The 16,549-nt window shown below is 45.9% G+C and overlaps 1 protein-coding gene across 1 annotated transcript; it reads left to right on the top strand.

The window, feature by feature from the left end:
• The first annotated feature begins 2,009 nt into the window (after positions 1-2,009).
• On the top strand, positions 2,010-13,748 carry CHP1 (calcineurin like EF-hand protein 1). Its single transcript, XM_073639179.1, has 7 exons — positions 2,010-2,171; positions 5,356-5,428; positions 10,374-10,454; positions 10,871-10,998; positions 11,318-11,379; positions 12,817-12,939; positions 13,193-13,748. Exons 1-7 carry the CDS (start codon positions 2,105-2,107, stop codon positions 13,244-13,246), a joined length of 588 nt encoding a protein of 195 aa, XP_073495280.1. The 5' UTR covers positions 2,010-2,104; the 3' UTR covers positions 13,247-13,748.
• Positions 13,749-16,549: the final 2,801 nt, after the last annotated feature.

The raw sequence follows: 16,549 nt of genomic DNA, 5'->3' as shown, positions 1-16,549 counted from the left end.
AAAAAAAAAGCAACATGTGAACATAGCCATAGGCCTCATTCAGACATCAGTTTTTTCTCATGTACAAGAAAAAACGGATCAATGAGTTTGACTGGAGAAGAAAAAAAATGGAATAAGTTTTTCCACCTTCTCCTACGTGGCGCCATGAAGATCGGCCTGCTTTATTTCATCAGTGTTTAGTCCGGGTATATATCTTATACACAGCGTTAAAAAAAAAAAAAACCTTCAGAAATGCCCTGTGTGAACATAGGCTTAGTTTCTCTTATTAAAAAAAAGCAATAAAGAACAGCAGGAGGCTGAAACTAGGATGCCGGAGATAATCGGATGTGTGAATGGGGCCCAAGTGTGGAGACACCAGGACATTTCTATGGTGTCCTATCCACATTGTTCCAGCTTCATCTCCATTTTACACGTCCTTCTTCTGTTCTATTCAAATTGAGTCAATATTTTCAAAAGACCATTGAGGCCATTGTTAAAGACAAGAGGAGTCACTAAAGGTCTCTGGTAGTGGAGTATTCACACTACATGGTCTATCCCTTATCCTACAGGGAACCCCCTTTATCAGGCAACTGCTGGGACCTGAACCAGTCTTCACCCTGGTACAGAATGGGGTGGCAGTGCGCCCCCCGACCACCGCTCCATTCATTCTCTATGGGGCTGCTGGAAGAAGCTGTACGTTCAGTCTCAGCGCTGTTCGAGGAAAAACATCTCTCCGACCAATGTTACTCAGTGGAGCAGGCGGATGAGTGATATATATATATATATATATATATATATATATATATATATATATATATATATATATATATATATATATATATATATATATATATATATATATATATATATTTATTTTCTTTTTCACGGACCTAATCTGCTTATGAAAAAAAAAAATCCCAGTGTGTACTGCGACGACTCGCCCATTTGAGTCTGCTTGCGCAAATTTTGTTTTATGTTCTTTAACATAGTAACTGTATTTGATCTTGCAAATCTTTAAAGGGGTTGTCCACAACTCAGACATCCCCCTTCTCAAGCCCTACGTTTGCCGTAGTAAAATAACACTTAATACTCCCCTCCAGTGTGGGCGCCGTTCCAGCGGTGTCACATCAACTCTCCTGGGGCTCCCCTGACATTATGTCAAGCGATCACTGTGGCCAATCAGTCTTCACTCTCCTCTCCTCTCCTAGACATAACTGACATCCGGAGCCAGAGCTGCGGCTGCCCTCACTTCCGCTGGGACAGAGCCCCCCCGACACCGCTGGGACAGAGCCCCCCCGACACCGCTGGGACAGAGCCCCCCCGACACCGCTGGGACAGAGCCCCCCCGACACCGCTGGGACAGAGCCCCCCCGACACCGCTGAGACAGAGCCCCCCCGACACCGCTGGGGCAGAGCCCGCTCCAGAAATGGGCGCTGTCAGGGGGAATGATGGGGGTCACTCCACACTGTGCACCGTTGACCCCCTCATCGCTATGGAGCATGCGCAGCGCCGTGGTCAGGGGGTCTGCTCAATCTGCAGAGGAGTCCCAGAAGGTGGACAGCCCCTTTAAGACCCCATTACAGGCCTTTAGGCACAATCCCTGCTGTTGTATGTGACAGACTGCCTGTAACCTGCTGTTTTAGTATCCTGGGCATTCACTGTATGGCATGAAGAAGCGCCGAGGACTGGCCCCGTCCCTTCCCTGTAAATTCTACCACACTCGCCTGAAGCCTCATTTTTGTGGTGCGGGGCAGATAAAGAAGAGCCAAATATAGTCTCTTAAAGGGGCAGCACTCCTATACTTTATCAGTCAGCAGAGGGCGCTCCTGCTCACATCTATCAGACAAGCAATGTGCTGGGCTTCTTACACTCAGCACACGACCTCATTATATAGAGAGAATAAGACTATTATTACTGGATAGCAGAAATGGTCACATGACCACATAACACCGGAAACTAACTCAGGCCACGCCTCTGCCCCGCCTCTCGTAGTAGCTTGGCTCCCTGGATGGGCGTGGTTTGTGAGCCGTCTTATGGGCGTGGTTTGCCGACTTCACCTGCCCTATAAATACCGGGGGCTCTGCGGCTTTCAGCACTGTGAGACCGGAAGTGGCAGTGGTGACGATGGGATCCCGGGCGTCTACACTGTTGAGGGACGAGGAGATAGAGGAGATCAAGAAGGAGACCGGATGTGAGTGCGGGGGGCTGCTGCTGATATGGAGGGTCTCCCCAGGGCTGTCGGTGTGCACGACGGTGTCTGACCGCTCAGCTGTACGGGCTGATACATTGGACGGCGCAGCTTTTTACAGCTGTTTAAAGGGATTGTTCACCTATGGGAACTTTTTTTTATTTTACTTAAATGCATGTAGTTGGGGCTATTAAAAAATGTTGCACCGTTTGCCTTCTGTAGCCTCTGGGCTGCACTGAATATTGCTGACTGCAGAATGAGGTAACTGAGGCTTGTCAGTGAGCTCTGTTTATGAAACTGATTCTGGCTGTCAGCTGACTTATGATCACATTAAGGCATGTAAACGCGAAATCGGTGCAACGTTTTTAACGAAATTCAGTTGTAATAATTATTCATTATCTGAAATACTTTTTTTTTTAAGGGGGGGCGGGTGGAGAAGTCCCTAAAGGTGGATGATCCCTTTCAGATCTTGTGTGGGGGAGGGGTGACTACTAGGACCCCTATAATACAGGAGGACTGGGCGATCGCTATATTATAAGGGTTCTCGTTACATCATTGTGTCCTGATTGGCACATAATTCTGAGTTCACACAGGAAAGTTTTTTTTTTTTTTTTTATTTTTTTTTTTGTTTTGTTTGTTTTTTGCTTTAAATCCAAAACTTGGATTGAATATAGGGATACATGTTGGAAACAGATAAGCAGGTCCCCTGGAGTAGCTATAGGAAGAGGAAAGAAGGATCGGGCTGATGGATTTCAATATGCCTGATCCTTTTTATAGTTTCTGGAGAGATATGCCAACGTCGGAGGTATCCGGCAGCAGCTGTGAATGAAGCGTGTGGGAAATTGTCACATGTGAATATGGAGAGGGGACTGAGCTGAACTAGAGGATTAGGCAGATTGATTTCAATCTGTCCCATCCTTTTCTTATTCAACAGGAAGGGGGGTGGGCACGATAACCCCCATACTAGGGGCGGACATATCATCGGTGCGGCCGAACAGAGGCCCAAGAGGTAAGGGGCCCATTTCTACCTCCAAAGCAGGTAGATTTGTGCATTATCATGGGCTGCAAAGGGCCTATATACTGTTTTTGCACAGGGGCCCTTTTGTGTCTATGTCCGCCAGTGCCCCATACATATCAGATGGTCAGTGGGTTTTGCTATGTGTTAATATAAGGCGCTAGCAGAATCCGTGTGGAGCTTCTTAAAGGGGTCGTCCCAGAAGTGCTGCTCATTGTTCTACCAAAATAAATCGGTTTTGTCATTGTTATTTCAATGGTTTATTTTTCCAATAAGATAACAAATGGGGGGCGGAGGGGGGGTGACTTGTTCCAACTTTCGGGAAGCGTTTATCAGCAGTGAGTAATAATGTGATAAGTCCTACAGGTGGTGTCCACGCACCCTTCGGGTCTGTGCACACACACTTCCTAGAACAGCAGTAAACACCCGGAAAAATAGTTAAATAAAAATAAATAAATAAATCCCTTTCTACTTATTTCTATTGTAAAACCACTTCTGTTGGTCATATGTTCAGTCTTAAGCACTTTTTTTTTTTTTTGTGCTTGCAATAAAAAAATGATGAAAAAATGTCTTTCATAAACTTATTTTCTGAAGCAGTTCTTAAATAAATAAAATTAAAAAAAATATAAAATCACTCCAGTTTTGTAATTTACATTGGGGAGGGATTTCTGAAGACCCGTTTTTAATCCGACAGTCTTGAACCCAATGACCGCTGGATTAAGTGCAAAAAATTGCAAAATTTGTGTGTCAAATTTTGCAACTTTTTGATGGCTGAGAACTGGCATGAAGAGAATTACTCCCACCCACCTTAATGTTCTTCTTGTCTATTCTTGGGGTCCATCCCACAGGAAAAGTGATACAGGTATGTTTGCCCCCACCAATTCTCAAAGCGGTGGTCCCAAATTCCCTGTATGAATGACAGTAGGTGGGCTCTCTATGGAATGCTCAGTCCCATGGAAGTGAATGAACTACCTGTGTTTCCAGGTGTCTGGGGCACTTACCTGGAACGCTCTGGCTACATCTGCCAGTGCAGGGGGCAGCGTGTGATTCCGGGGCTCGATCTGATGACCTCTTAAACATGCGGTGCCACCTTAGGTGTTAACAGACTGTTCTGTGCCTGTGAGCCCCTGTAATGAGGGCTTGTGTGCGGAGAGTGACTTAGCTCGCAGCCTGTGTATATAGCATCAAGGTTGGGCAGAATCCAGTGCACTTGGGTGTAATCGGAGGAGGGTGATCTCTGGCAGGGTCCTGACGCAAAGGTCCTTGTATATGGGACAATGTCGGTTGTATGGGGGTTAAACAGTTATTGGGTCGGCACATAGACTGGGTGACGTGCTGCCACCAACAATCACATTGGCGCCCGTGTAAGCTCTCTGATCGGCCGCAGCTTTTAGCCTTAGACAGCAGATCACAGGGGTCTGTGATCGGCTCCGGCTGCTGCCTGATAACTTTCTACCTATTCATAGTAAGGGGGCGACGCTCAGGCTGTTTGTGCACCATCACGGCTCTGATTATGTGCCCGCTCAGCCCTTCATGCCTCTGGCATCTGCTGCTTATCTTCATTTCTGCTGTGCAATTGACGGACCTGCTCTGGAGGATTTAAAGGAATTGTACAGAGTTATTTCCTTTCAGAAAACGATTGCCCCCCCCCCCCCCCCCTGTTGGTTGCTGAAAGTTTGTTTATGCTCTACTCATCCTCCCCTGGTCCAACGATGAGTCTCCGCTGCTTATGTCTGAGTCCGTTACTGTCTGCAGCTCTGGTGGTGCCTGTGGTTGGGGCAGCAGGAATCAGCTGTTCGGTTCCCTTTAATGTTTCTGGGCTATATTTTCTTTTTTTTTTTTTTTTTTTTTTTTTTTTTTTTTTTTTTTTTTTTTTTGTTCTCCTTTCCAAACAACCGTTGCTTCCACATTGAAAATTGCCTCTGATGAAGGGGCATGAGCAGTCCATCAGTACCTCCCATAGAAACGTATGTGCCAGTTTCCTTGTGCGTAAGCCATGTAATGGCATCGGCCTGTAGCCCCATGCTCTTGTGTTTGTTTGTTTTTTGTATCAAGGGCAAAAGTGTAGTGTGAACATGACCCTATTAAGTTGCCCTAAATCCAACAATGTGAGATTTGTGACGACTGTTTATTTTTGGGAATATAAATATTTTCCCTCCTTTTTTCTTCTAGTTTCTCACAGCCAGATAACACGACTGTACAGCCGCTTCACCAGCCTGGACAAAGGGGAGAACGGGACGTTAAGGTAAATCATTCCCTTTATAATCCCAAAACTCCGGCTCATGCGTCTGTTACACGTCTGCAGCTTTTATAGCTGCCGTCACCTCTGCACAGCAGCTCCCGCTCTATATAAAGAATTATCAGGAACTTTTAAAACTTTTTATCACTTCTCTTACCATGTCTCTTCTAGCCCAGAGTTTCTCACTTCTTCTGCTCTTTTTGGGAGTTTTTACTTGGTCTCTCCATAAGGTGCTCTGTGCAGGCATTTATTCAGCAAGAAATGCTGGGAGATTTTAGAAAGCTGCAGAATTGTGATTGCAGCTCTGGGATGGGCTTTATAAGATAAGCAATATATTTGCAAAGGCTTTAATGATTTCTCACCGGTATTCAATCGATACGAGGTTCTTCTTACGGATCCTGTCCGATGACTGACGTGGCCGATGGACTGGGACGTGCTAATCAGTTCAATGAACTGAAGAGTATAGAGTGCTGGTCTGAGTGCTGCGGCCCCCTCATTCATGTTTTTAATAAAGTTTTGCTAATTTTTAAATCTGGAGCTATTTTTTTTTTTTTTTTTTTTTTGCCTTTTCTACTATTCGTCCACGTGGGCTCAGAATGGGATTCTGTGCCCCTGAATCAGCTTGTGAGTGGTGAGCTGACTTTTTTTTTTTTTTTTTTTTTTTTTTGTTTTGTGTCGTAGTCGCCCTTGGTCGTGATTTGCAGGGGACTTAACTCTGTGTCCATTCCAATAGGTGGTAGGATTGTACTGGGCCTGCTGGGATAAGAAGGGTTAAATAAGTAATTTTTTACATTTGCGTTACTAATTGCCTTCCAGATGTAATTATGTCACGGTGCTGACCACTAATTACACTCATCAGAAACTGCCTGCGTTCATGGCACAACCTGTTATGTAAGGCGCGCCATCATCATCATCTACGACCATTTTAGTCACTTTTTAACTCTACAAAGTGGCGCAGCCTTATCACATGATGGGGCAGTTACATTGCTGGCTGAGTGCACAGCTGTGAACTATAGTGACCTTTTTATAGGGTTTGCTTTGCATATATATATATATAGATAGATAGATATCATGGGACACAGCATGACCTTGTTTAAGGGGCTCTCTGCATTGGCCAATCCTTAATTTTAGGGAAGGGTTCCTAGACAATAAGCCGATTGCAGCGTGCCAACCCCTTCCTGGGACCGCCAGCTAGAATATGTAGGAAGAACACAGGGAAAAAAAAATGGGTTCCTGTTGCAAGGTATGTTAAATGGAGTCACTCGCACACTTTGCTGCCCCATTTGTTGTCTGCGGGACCACCACTCCATTCTTCTATAGTGTGTGGGGGTTCTACTCACTCAGGTGTCAGGAGGCATGTGCCTTTTAAATGTCCATGTCTGTTTATTACGTCATAAACCTGGCAAAAGCAATACAAACAGCCTTTAGTTCAGGCAAACACAAACTAAAGAATCCTTCAGGCAAAGTCTTTGGTTAGCCAGTCCTGTGGGCACACAGGCTGGGTAGCATCCAGTCCATTGGCTCAGTTGGGAGACAACAACACAGAAGAGGCCTTCTCCTTCCAAACACACACACAGACCATGTGCCAAACAACGGCCTCCATTTTATACCTTAACCACACCCAGAGGGGATTTATGTTGGTACCTAGACCCGCCAATCTCTCCAACTACCCGTAACCCAGTTCCAGGTGCACCAAACGGTCCTCTTAGTGCTTATGTGCACTAGCGAAACACTCCGGGTTACATCAGAGGACAGCCATGTCTGTGACACATACCTCCCTTCAACTATGCGTCCGTTACCCGCCTTACAAGTGATATGTCCCGGTCCCAGTGATCGTACGCCTATCATGTAAGCAGGAGATATGTTTTTCGTGGGTTATCCCCTTTTAATCACTACATTGAAATCGGCGTGCTCCTCCAGAGAGCTCTACTCTGACCTAGACATGGGCATCTCCAGCTCAGGAACCCCTCTCTAACTTTTTAGTGGGAATATAAACTGGACATCCCCCTTTAAGCCCCAGGTGGTCGATGATCCAGTCTGGAAGGTTCTTGTGTTGTATGTATTAGGACACCGCGCTCCTTATGCCGAGCTACTGTTGGCACCACTGCATAAGTGGTATCGGACTTGGTTATACAGCTATGGGGGCGCTTGGTAAATCCCCTGGCAATCGGCTCTTCTCACCAGGAGAAGCTGCAGGAACCGTACTGGGCCTGGCTCTTCATGAACCGGATGGGTTCAGCTCCCAACAACTTGGTTGGTGTAAGGCTCTTGCTCTTCCCCTTTTAATGGAATTGTTAGCGCTAAAGCCCCCTCTTCCGCTGTACACATTAGCCTAACATCAGCTCTCCCCGCAGATGCACACGAGTTCGGCCGACAGTCTGATGTGTATGGGGCCCCCAACAGATGATTGTTAGGAGATTAGTAACTGGCATATTGGATTTTGACCTGCCTTTTTGTTCTCCCATAGATAAGACTTCGCCAGAGATGTCTGGCAGAGACTTTCTCATGGAGCACACGAGCGCTCCTGTGTAGAGAGTCAGGGGAGATGGAAGCCGGCTCCTGGAGGGCCTTACTTCAGTAGAACGATGGCTGGGCAGGCTTACCGCTGCCTCATCTTTGTCTATGGGACTGGCAGAGTACAGCACTTGACCATCTCCCGCAGTCCCATACACAATTAATGGAGTGGTGACAATTATCAAATTCAAATGGGGCACTTCTGGGCCCCTGTTCTCGGGGTCCATGTCAGTCTAACTGACCCCGGTTTTGGGATAAATTCCTACATTCATGTTTAGTCAAATGCAACAAAATGATCTGCAGCCTATAGCTCATCAGTATTATAGGACTACAATTCCCAGCATGCCTGTCTGAACTTGTGAAAGCGAGAGACCTCTGCCCCAAACTGTACGAAGAGTAGCGTGGTGTTCTCTGCCTCGTGCACACATCAGATCCAAAATGCTGCACCCATAAAAATCTATTGGTCCTTACTGTACCTCCATGAGTTGTTGTTTTGCCCTAATCAATAACTAGTCGTACTGTATCTGGCTACCACTGGCCATTATGCAGTTAGCTTGATACTTGGCACATGGATTAGAGGATCTGTCACTTGCTGGTTTAATATGTATTTTCTTTACCTGGTGTAAATGCCGCTGTTCTCCTGAATCTGGTGTTTTTTCTTGTCATCCTGCGCCTCTGTTCCTGAGATATGGGCCCCCTCTTCCCTGTATGTAAGTCTTGTCTTTTTAGCCAAGAAGTTGTGGTCCTCTACTTCTTTTTTTTTTTTTTTTTCTTCCTTCTGGTGTCTTAAGGACTATGCTGTCATGAGGGGTACCTTAGTCTATGCCTGTCTCCCGATTACTCCTGAAAGTGGAAACGCCAGGTTCACGTGCCTTGCTATGCTCCTATATCTGCCCTAATCTGTCCCCTCTCCAAGGGTAGTGGGAAGCTGAAGTGTATAGGAAGACAGGCAGGGATAGATGAAAAATACCAACCATACAAAATACACACACACACACACACACACACACACACACACACACACACCAAACACTGGTACACAGGGGAGTTTAATGAAGGAGAAATCAAATCCGAGAGGATGGGGATGTGCACACCGGCAAAACTCCAAAAGCAGCAATCTTCAAACACCAACTCCAACCACAGATTACACCTCCAACTTCAGAACCAGGCAGCAAGAACTAACACTGTCAATCCCGAAGTTCCAGAGGTGAGCATATATAGCTGAGGGGAGTGGCCAACACTGAACAGCTGATACAATCCAGGTAGGAAAGCTCCAGGAGATTCAACTGAAGAGATTAACCCTTGCTCTGCTAGCAAGGAAAAAAACGGCATTGTTTAAGAAGATGGAGAAGATCTTCTAACCAGTGCAGGAGTTCGTGTAACCAGACGCTGCGATCGTCTGGCCCCCCTCTGTCTCGGTATCCTTGTAACACATGCCCACTTGCCTAAATACTAGTAGAAGTGCATATATGAAAGAGGTCATATATCAGGAACAGAAGTGCGCAGGAACAAAAGAAAAACATCGGATTCAGCAGAAAAGCTTTTACACCAGGTAAAAATATTTCACGTTTATGTCTAGTGATGATGAAAAAGTTAGTTTATTTAGGCAATCTCTATAGTTTTCGGTCCTACAATTGGACCTTATAAGAACTGATTGCCGCTGGAAGCTTGAGACACTGCCTGGGATAGCGCTTGTATCTGCGACGCGCGTCGGTGCGGGATGGCGCTCTGCGTCTTTAAGGTTTCCTCTTGCAATGTTCTCGTTTCTCTGGTTGCGTGCGTCTCCTGTCTTCCAGTATCTCTGTGCTCTTTTTATTAAACTATTTGTCTTTCTTAAACGAGACGTGAGGGTGAACTTTGCTCTGTAATAAAGGTAAACCTTACATAACCGGCAGCATTGTTGCAGCACAGCTCTCAGTATAATTGCCAAGGCTAAGTAGTTTATTTTACTGCAGCTCCACCATTAAAAAACAAAACGCTTTGCGGTTTGGTTATGGAATTGATTGGATTATAGTGGGACGTGATTGATCCTGCCATTACAGGTCCCACTGAGACATTACATGGGGAAGGCTAAATATGGGCTCTAGTACGGAGAGGTCAGAAAGGTAACATTCTGCTCTGGGTGTAAAGTTCATAAAATCATTAAAGGGCAAATATGGCCTTTTAACGGGGACAATAACTATAGAAAAAAAAACACATTCCCTAAGCATAAAGGCACGCTTAATGTCCAACGCCCGGTGCTGTGCAGGATCTGGATGGCTTCTTGCCAAGTGTTCTGCCACGTTGTTTCTTGTACGGCTATCAGATTGTGTGGGCGCGACTTCTAGTGAAGGTGGGTTATTACCACATGTTTCCCGGTATGATGGCGGCACTATTCACCGTACTGTACAACTCTGCACAACGCGTTGGCTTATTCTATTTACTTTTCTCTTCTTAGCCGGGAAGATTTCCAAAGGATTCCGGAACTGGCCATTAACCCTTTGGGGGATCGAATTATTAATGCATTCTTCCCAGAAGGGTAAGGTTTATAAGGCATCAGGCGCGCTGACTCTCTCCCTTGAAGGAGTTATTCCCAGTGTCATACATTGGTGTTGTAGCATAAGGCCTGTAAATACTAGCAATGTAATGTAATCTCCCCCTCTCCTTCATTCATAAGACTGTATGAGTCAAAAAATAATAGTCGGATAATGTTGCAGGCATTGTCATCCTAGTGCTCACATCAGGGGGCGCTGTAGAGCAAATGACCTCCAGGTTCATCATGTGGTGCTGCTACGATGGCAGTGTATTATATTATCTGCTGCATTATTTCTTGCGGCAAATGAGCACCGTTTATTAGAAAATAAGCAAGTCCTTTTACTCAAATTTAAGGGGAAAAAAATAAGAAAATTGCTACCTTCATAATCCTTCTTTTTTTTTTTTCCTCCTTCATTTTAGGGAGGACCAGGTTAATTTCCGTGGATTTATGAGGACGCTGGCTCACTTCAGACCCATTGAAGATAATGAGAAATCAAAAGATCTTGCCGGCTCCGAGCCCCTGAACAGCAGGAATAACAAACTATTGTGTAAGGCTTGTTCTGCCCTGAAAGTTCTGCTCTAAAACTTCATTGAAATAGTTTAGATTACAAAATCCTAAAAAAAAAAAAAAACATTTTTAAGTGATGAAATATATCCCCAGTAAAACACAAATTTTATTTCTTCATCTCTTGTCTGTTTGCGTGACTTGTTCACTTCTATGGGGCTGAACTGCAATACCAGTTAATGAATAAGGGTGGCGCTGTGTCTTAAACACTGACCACCTCTTACTGACTGTGTTTAATTTCCAACTAGATGTTTTCTGAATGTGAAATGACCATTTCATTAATATTTTTCACTTTTTCTCAGTTGCTTTTAGGCTTTACGACCTGGATAAAGATGACAGAATCTCCCGGGAGGAACTCCTGCAGGTAAATTGCTCTACCAAATGTGATGGCTATATAACTATAATTTAAAATTTTTTGTAATATTCACTTTTTTTTCCCCAAAATGGTAAAGATATTAAGCCCCTGAATCTGTGAAGCTGAGGAACTGTCATTTGCGCAAAAAAAAATTAGAGCTAAATACCTTGTAAAAATCCTTGAGCTCCGCTGATTCTGCCGCTCTTTTCGGTTTTGCTCTGTGTCGCTCCATTGCAGAGATATTCACATTTGTTTTAGGAGCTCAGTATGTGAAATCTCTGCTTGCAGACCAACTGGGCATTTCTTCAATGTCTTCTCTGGAGGGTGTTAGCTCCTCGTTCCCAGACTCTGCCAATCACAGTTGAGCAGCTTCTGAGACTGCTAGATCAACTGCTGATCTGAGCTTGGCAGCATCTAGAACAGAGGAGTGAAGGCGCACACCCCCCGGAGAAGACTCTGAAAAAATGTCCAGTTGATATGCATGCAGAAATTTCACATGCTGCGCTCCAAAATGAAGAACACATGTGAATATCTCTGCAATGGAGCGACACAGCACAAAATGGGAAAAATGGGCTGGCGAGTCTGTGGTGCTCAGACGTTTACATGGTTTATTAACTTTTTTTTTTTGCCTCAAGTGACCGGTCCTATTAAGGACACCTCTCCGTTACTAACACCAGGACTTGATGACAGCTGTGATTTTTGAGAAATCATAGCTGTCAACAAACCAATTACCATTACTCCAATTTGCCACCGCACCAGGGAAATCTGGAAGAGCAAAGCACTAGAATTGGCACCGCTAACGGATGCGCATTTCTGGGGTAGATGTAGGTTGGTAATTTTAGGCTTGGAAGGACCCAATAACCTGGTACCTTCCCAGCCTGATAATATCAGCTCACAGCTGTCTGCTTTACCTTTGCTGGTTATCAAAAATGAGGAGGGGAGGGGACCCCACGTCAATTTTTTATTTTTCATTTATTAGCTAAATAGATGTACAGTAAATTACACACGCAAGGTGTGTGTAAATAATTTATATACTATCCAGTACTGGAAATATCAGGATGTGTGAAAGAGGTCTAAGATTGCTTTGAGCTGATATAGGTGGCCACCAACCGGGGCAGATGAATGCATTGTTTTGTGGTAACACTGGAGTACTGCCAGCAAACTTGTGCACTTATTTGCACCTGTAAGAAGCTGTGGTGTAGACCATATGCGACTGCATGGTGTGCATAGTACCATAAAGGTGAACATTGCTGTGCAGGAATGGAGTTTCTTGCGGTGCAGCGTGTGCCGGAGTCGGCCAATGAGCTGCTTCTATTTCCTTATAGCATTATTTTTGCTTACCAGACCTCGCCGTCTGCCTGGGGTTTATGCTTTTCTTCTGTCCTGATGTATAGCGTTATATTGTACAACTACACAGGAATTGCTATAGTGTTTCCCCTCTTGCAGGTCCTGCGGATGATGGTGGGAGTGAACATATCAGATGAGCAGCTGGGAAGCATTGCGGACCGCACTATCCAGGAGGCCGACCAGAATGGAGACTGTGCCATCTCTTTCTCTGAATTTGTGAAGGTCTGCTCCTAGTCTCACTTATTTCTCATGAGAATTCATTATCCTCACTTATTCTGTGATGTAACGTCGTATCTAATCTATTTCATTACACCCTGCGTCCAGCGCTGCACATAGCTGGGGAGGTGGTCACATGGATACATCTAAATCCCATGAATGGGGTCACTGCTATTGTCCACTGTTTACCATGGGACGGAGGTTTTTTTTTCTTTTCTTAAAATGTACTTTTTTTTTCTTTTCTTCTTCTTCCTTCCAGGTTCTGGAGAAAGTAGACGTTGAGCAGAAAATGAGCATCCGATTCTTACACTAACCAATGCAGAGTGCACCGATGAATCCAGCAGCAGAGAACCGGCCGATGTGATCTTCTATGGTGGATCGCCTTATGTCTGCAAATGAGGGGAGCTTACTCAGAAGCACAACACTACTGCCCCAATGTTTCCTGTCAGACGTGCTACTGTAACTTTAGTCATAAGTTTCTATTTATAAAAAAAAAAAAATAAATTTTCTTGGCAATTGCTGTAAAAACTAATAGCATATGCAAACCCAGACGAAAAAGCGGAGGCTGTCAAATAATTTGCAGCCTTGTCCGTGCCTTTCTTGCGATGTTGTAAACGATGTGTACAAAGTTGTATCATTAAGCTTAAGGCCAGACTCGTCTCTTGTCTTCGTTACGATCACGACTAATAGTTCCGGTGAGTGATTTTTTTTTTTTTTTTTTTTCTTCTCTTAGTTAAAAATAATAAAATGGCAACTGTATATTCAATCATCACGTGGACACTTGTAACTGTAAATAAAGTTTTGAGAACAGAAAAGATTAAGGTTATTATAGCTGACTTTACATGTTTAGGGAGTGGGGGGTCCTACCTCTGGGAAACCCACTGATCAGAATGTGTCTGTATGCTCTTATGTATACTGTATAGAGTCCGGGGTGAATGATCGACTTCTTGATGGCCTGTGAAGCCTATAAGGATGTGTTCACATCTGCAGTATTTTCTCTATACCAGGGATGTCAAACTTAAACACACTGAGGGCCAAAATAAAAAACTTGGACAGTCAGGGGGCCAAGCAGTATACAGAATAATGGCCCTACATAGTCCTCCATGCAGAATAATGGCCCTACATAGTCCTCCATACAGAATGATGGGCCCCACATAGTCCTCCATACAGAATGATGGGCCCCACATAGTCCTCCATACAGAATGATGGGCCCCACATAGTCCTCCATACAGAATGATGGGCCCCACATAGTCCTCCATACAGAATGATGGGCCCCACGTAGAGGTGTTGGTTCTGGTATGGCAGGCCGAAGTTTGACACATATGCTCTATACGATGGAAACCAAGACACAGTGCCTGTGGTCTGTCATAGTGATTCCTGAAGGAATCTTATATTGGGGTCCATCTCGCTTATGCCTCTCAGGGTTGGATTTTTAGTCGACCATGACAGCACCACGAGAGAGGGCATCCGCCCACAGAGGACAGGAAACCTACAGGCTTAAAAGGGGGCGGCCCTCCCTCTCGACTCAGTTTGGTTTCCTGTCCTTGATGGAGGGAACCTATTGCAGGCAGGCTCGTGGAAGATCTGGATGTCGAGCGGCGCCCCTATCTGGGATCTGCAGCTCCAGCGCTCTGCCAATGCGAGTGCACCCGTATCTGGGGAAAGGCACAGCATTTCTTTGCACTGGATATGCAGGGGAGCTGCGCCCCTGTCTGGGATGGCAGCCCCTTTATCTGCTTCAGCCAGTTGCGTCTTCTATGGAAGTGTCTGCCCTGGTTAGGATCCGGAGTGCAGTGGGACTGCGCCCTTATCTGGGGTGACAAGCCCACCATCCCCCTGGAGATGCGGGTTGCGTGGGGTGTTGTCCTCATCGACACCCGGCGGAGGTCGGTGCGCCGGGTCCGAGGTATCTGTGACCCTCCACCCCAACCCGGAGCGGGCCATGGGAGGATTGCGCCCCGTTCTGAGGTAGCGGGACATCGCTGTGAGCGGGGCTTACCTGGGAGCGCCGGCGGTGTAGGATGCTCCCTCGCGCGGGCGCGCACTTCCGGCTTCCTGTAAGTCGCGGCCCGATGACGTCACCGCACCTCAAGGAGATCATGTGACCGGAACCTGGAAGGTTACCGGCATCAGTATGTGAGTGCGGTATTAACTGCGGTGTAGGCGTCCCTGAACAAAAAAAAAAAAAGAGGCTTGTTAATTAGATCTGGTGCGGAGGGGTGGATCAAGGCCTATTTAACTGGCCAGGCACCACGGTTCAGGGCTTCCCAGCTTCATTCTCCCTACCATGGAGTCTGATAGTGAACAGCAGCAGCAGCTACTGCAGCAGCAAGTTGAGCAGCCGCTATCTCCACCATCTCAGCGGCTGTTTGGGGAGCCCCAAAAAGTGCATCGCCCGCGTGGTTTTGGTAATGCCCGGTCCTCAGGAAAGCGAGGTTTGGCGTCTAGGTCCAGTCATCATGGCTCGGGCAGGATGGACGAATCTGCAGCCTCCAGGGACGATCCCCCGCCTGAGAAGGGTCCTTCCTCCAAATCGGGGAAGAAGTGTACCTCCAAGGCCAAGCATATTCAGTGTGCATTATGTGACTCCGTCCTTCCTGACTCATACCCTAAAAAGTTATGTCTGTCTTGTACAAGTCAAACGCTGGCAGAGGAGGCCCCTAGTCTAACATTGGGATTAAAAACCTTGGTCAAATCCGAAATTAATAAAATCCTCTCCAAAAAAACTAAAGGAAAGGTGGACTGTGAAGTCTCCCTAGTCCCAGATGACCCCCTGTCCTCAGCTTATGAGTCGGACGACGCAGCCTCTTCCTCATCCACTTCCTCAGATAGTGGTGTGGGTCAGAATTGTTTTCCCCTTAGCGAAGTCGATGGTTTAATTAAGATGGTTCGGTCGACCATTGGTCTTACAGATGCCAGACCGGAAAAATCATTCCAGGATGTTATGTTCAGGGGGCTGGGACAAAGAAAGAGAAGAAGCTTTCCCTTTAACGAAAAAATTCAGGACTTGATTCGTAGTGAATGGAAAAAGCCAGAGAGAAAAGGTACTCTGCCTCCGTTCTTCAAAAGAAAATACCCCTTTGAAGAATCAGCTTCTTCCTCCTGGGAGAAAGCCCGCAGAATAGATGTGGCTATTGCTAAGGCATCTAAATGTTCCTCTCTCCCCTTTGACGATATGGGGGCTCTTAAGGACCCCTTGGATAGAAAGGCTGACACCTTCCTCAAGGGGACCTGGGAAACATCTGCAGGGGCCTTAAAACCTGCGGTGGCTGCTACTTGTACCACCAGGTCCCTAATGATATGGCTGGACCAACTTGAATCCCATCTAAAAAATAACACCCCCAGGAAGGAGATTTTAGCGGATATGTCACTTCTACAGGGGGCAGCGGCTTTCCTGGCAGACGCCTTTGCGGATTCTGTCAGATTGGCAGTGAGGTCAGCCGCTATGTCCAACTCGGCTCGTAGAGCCTTGTGGCTGAAATGTTGACCGGGGGATATTCTAGCAAGAACGAGACTCTGCACTATTCCTTGTGAAGGAGAGCATCTTTTTGGGCCGGTCCTGGATGAGCTTCTAGATAAAGCGAGTGACAAAAAGAAAGGTTTCCCTAGCTTGTCT

The sequence above is a fragment of the Phyllobates terribilis genome, unplaced genomic scaffold (assembly GCF_046119375.1).
Source record: "Phyllobates terribilis strain yellow unplaced genomic scaffold, ASM4611937v1 Scaffold_7__3_contigs__length_470593459, whole genome shotgun sequence".
Classification (NCBI taxonomy): Eukaryota; Metazoa; Chordata; class Amphibia; order Anura; family Dendrobatidae; genus Phyllobates; species Phyllobates terribilis.
This window is presented reverse-complemented; position numbering and strand designations above follow the sequence as displayed.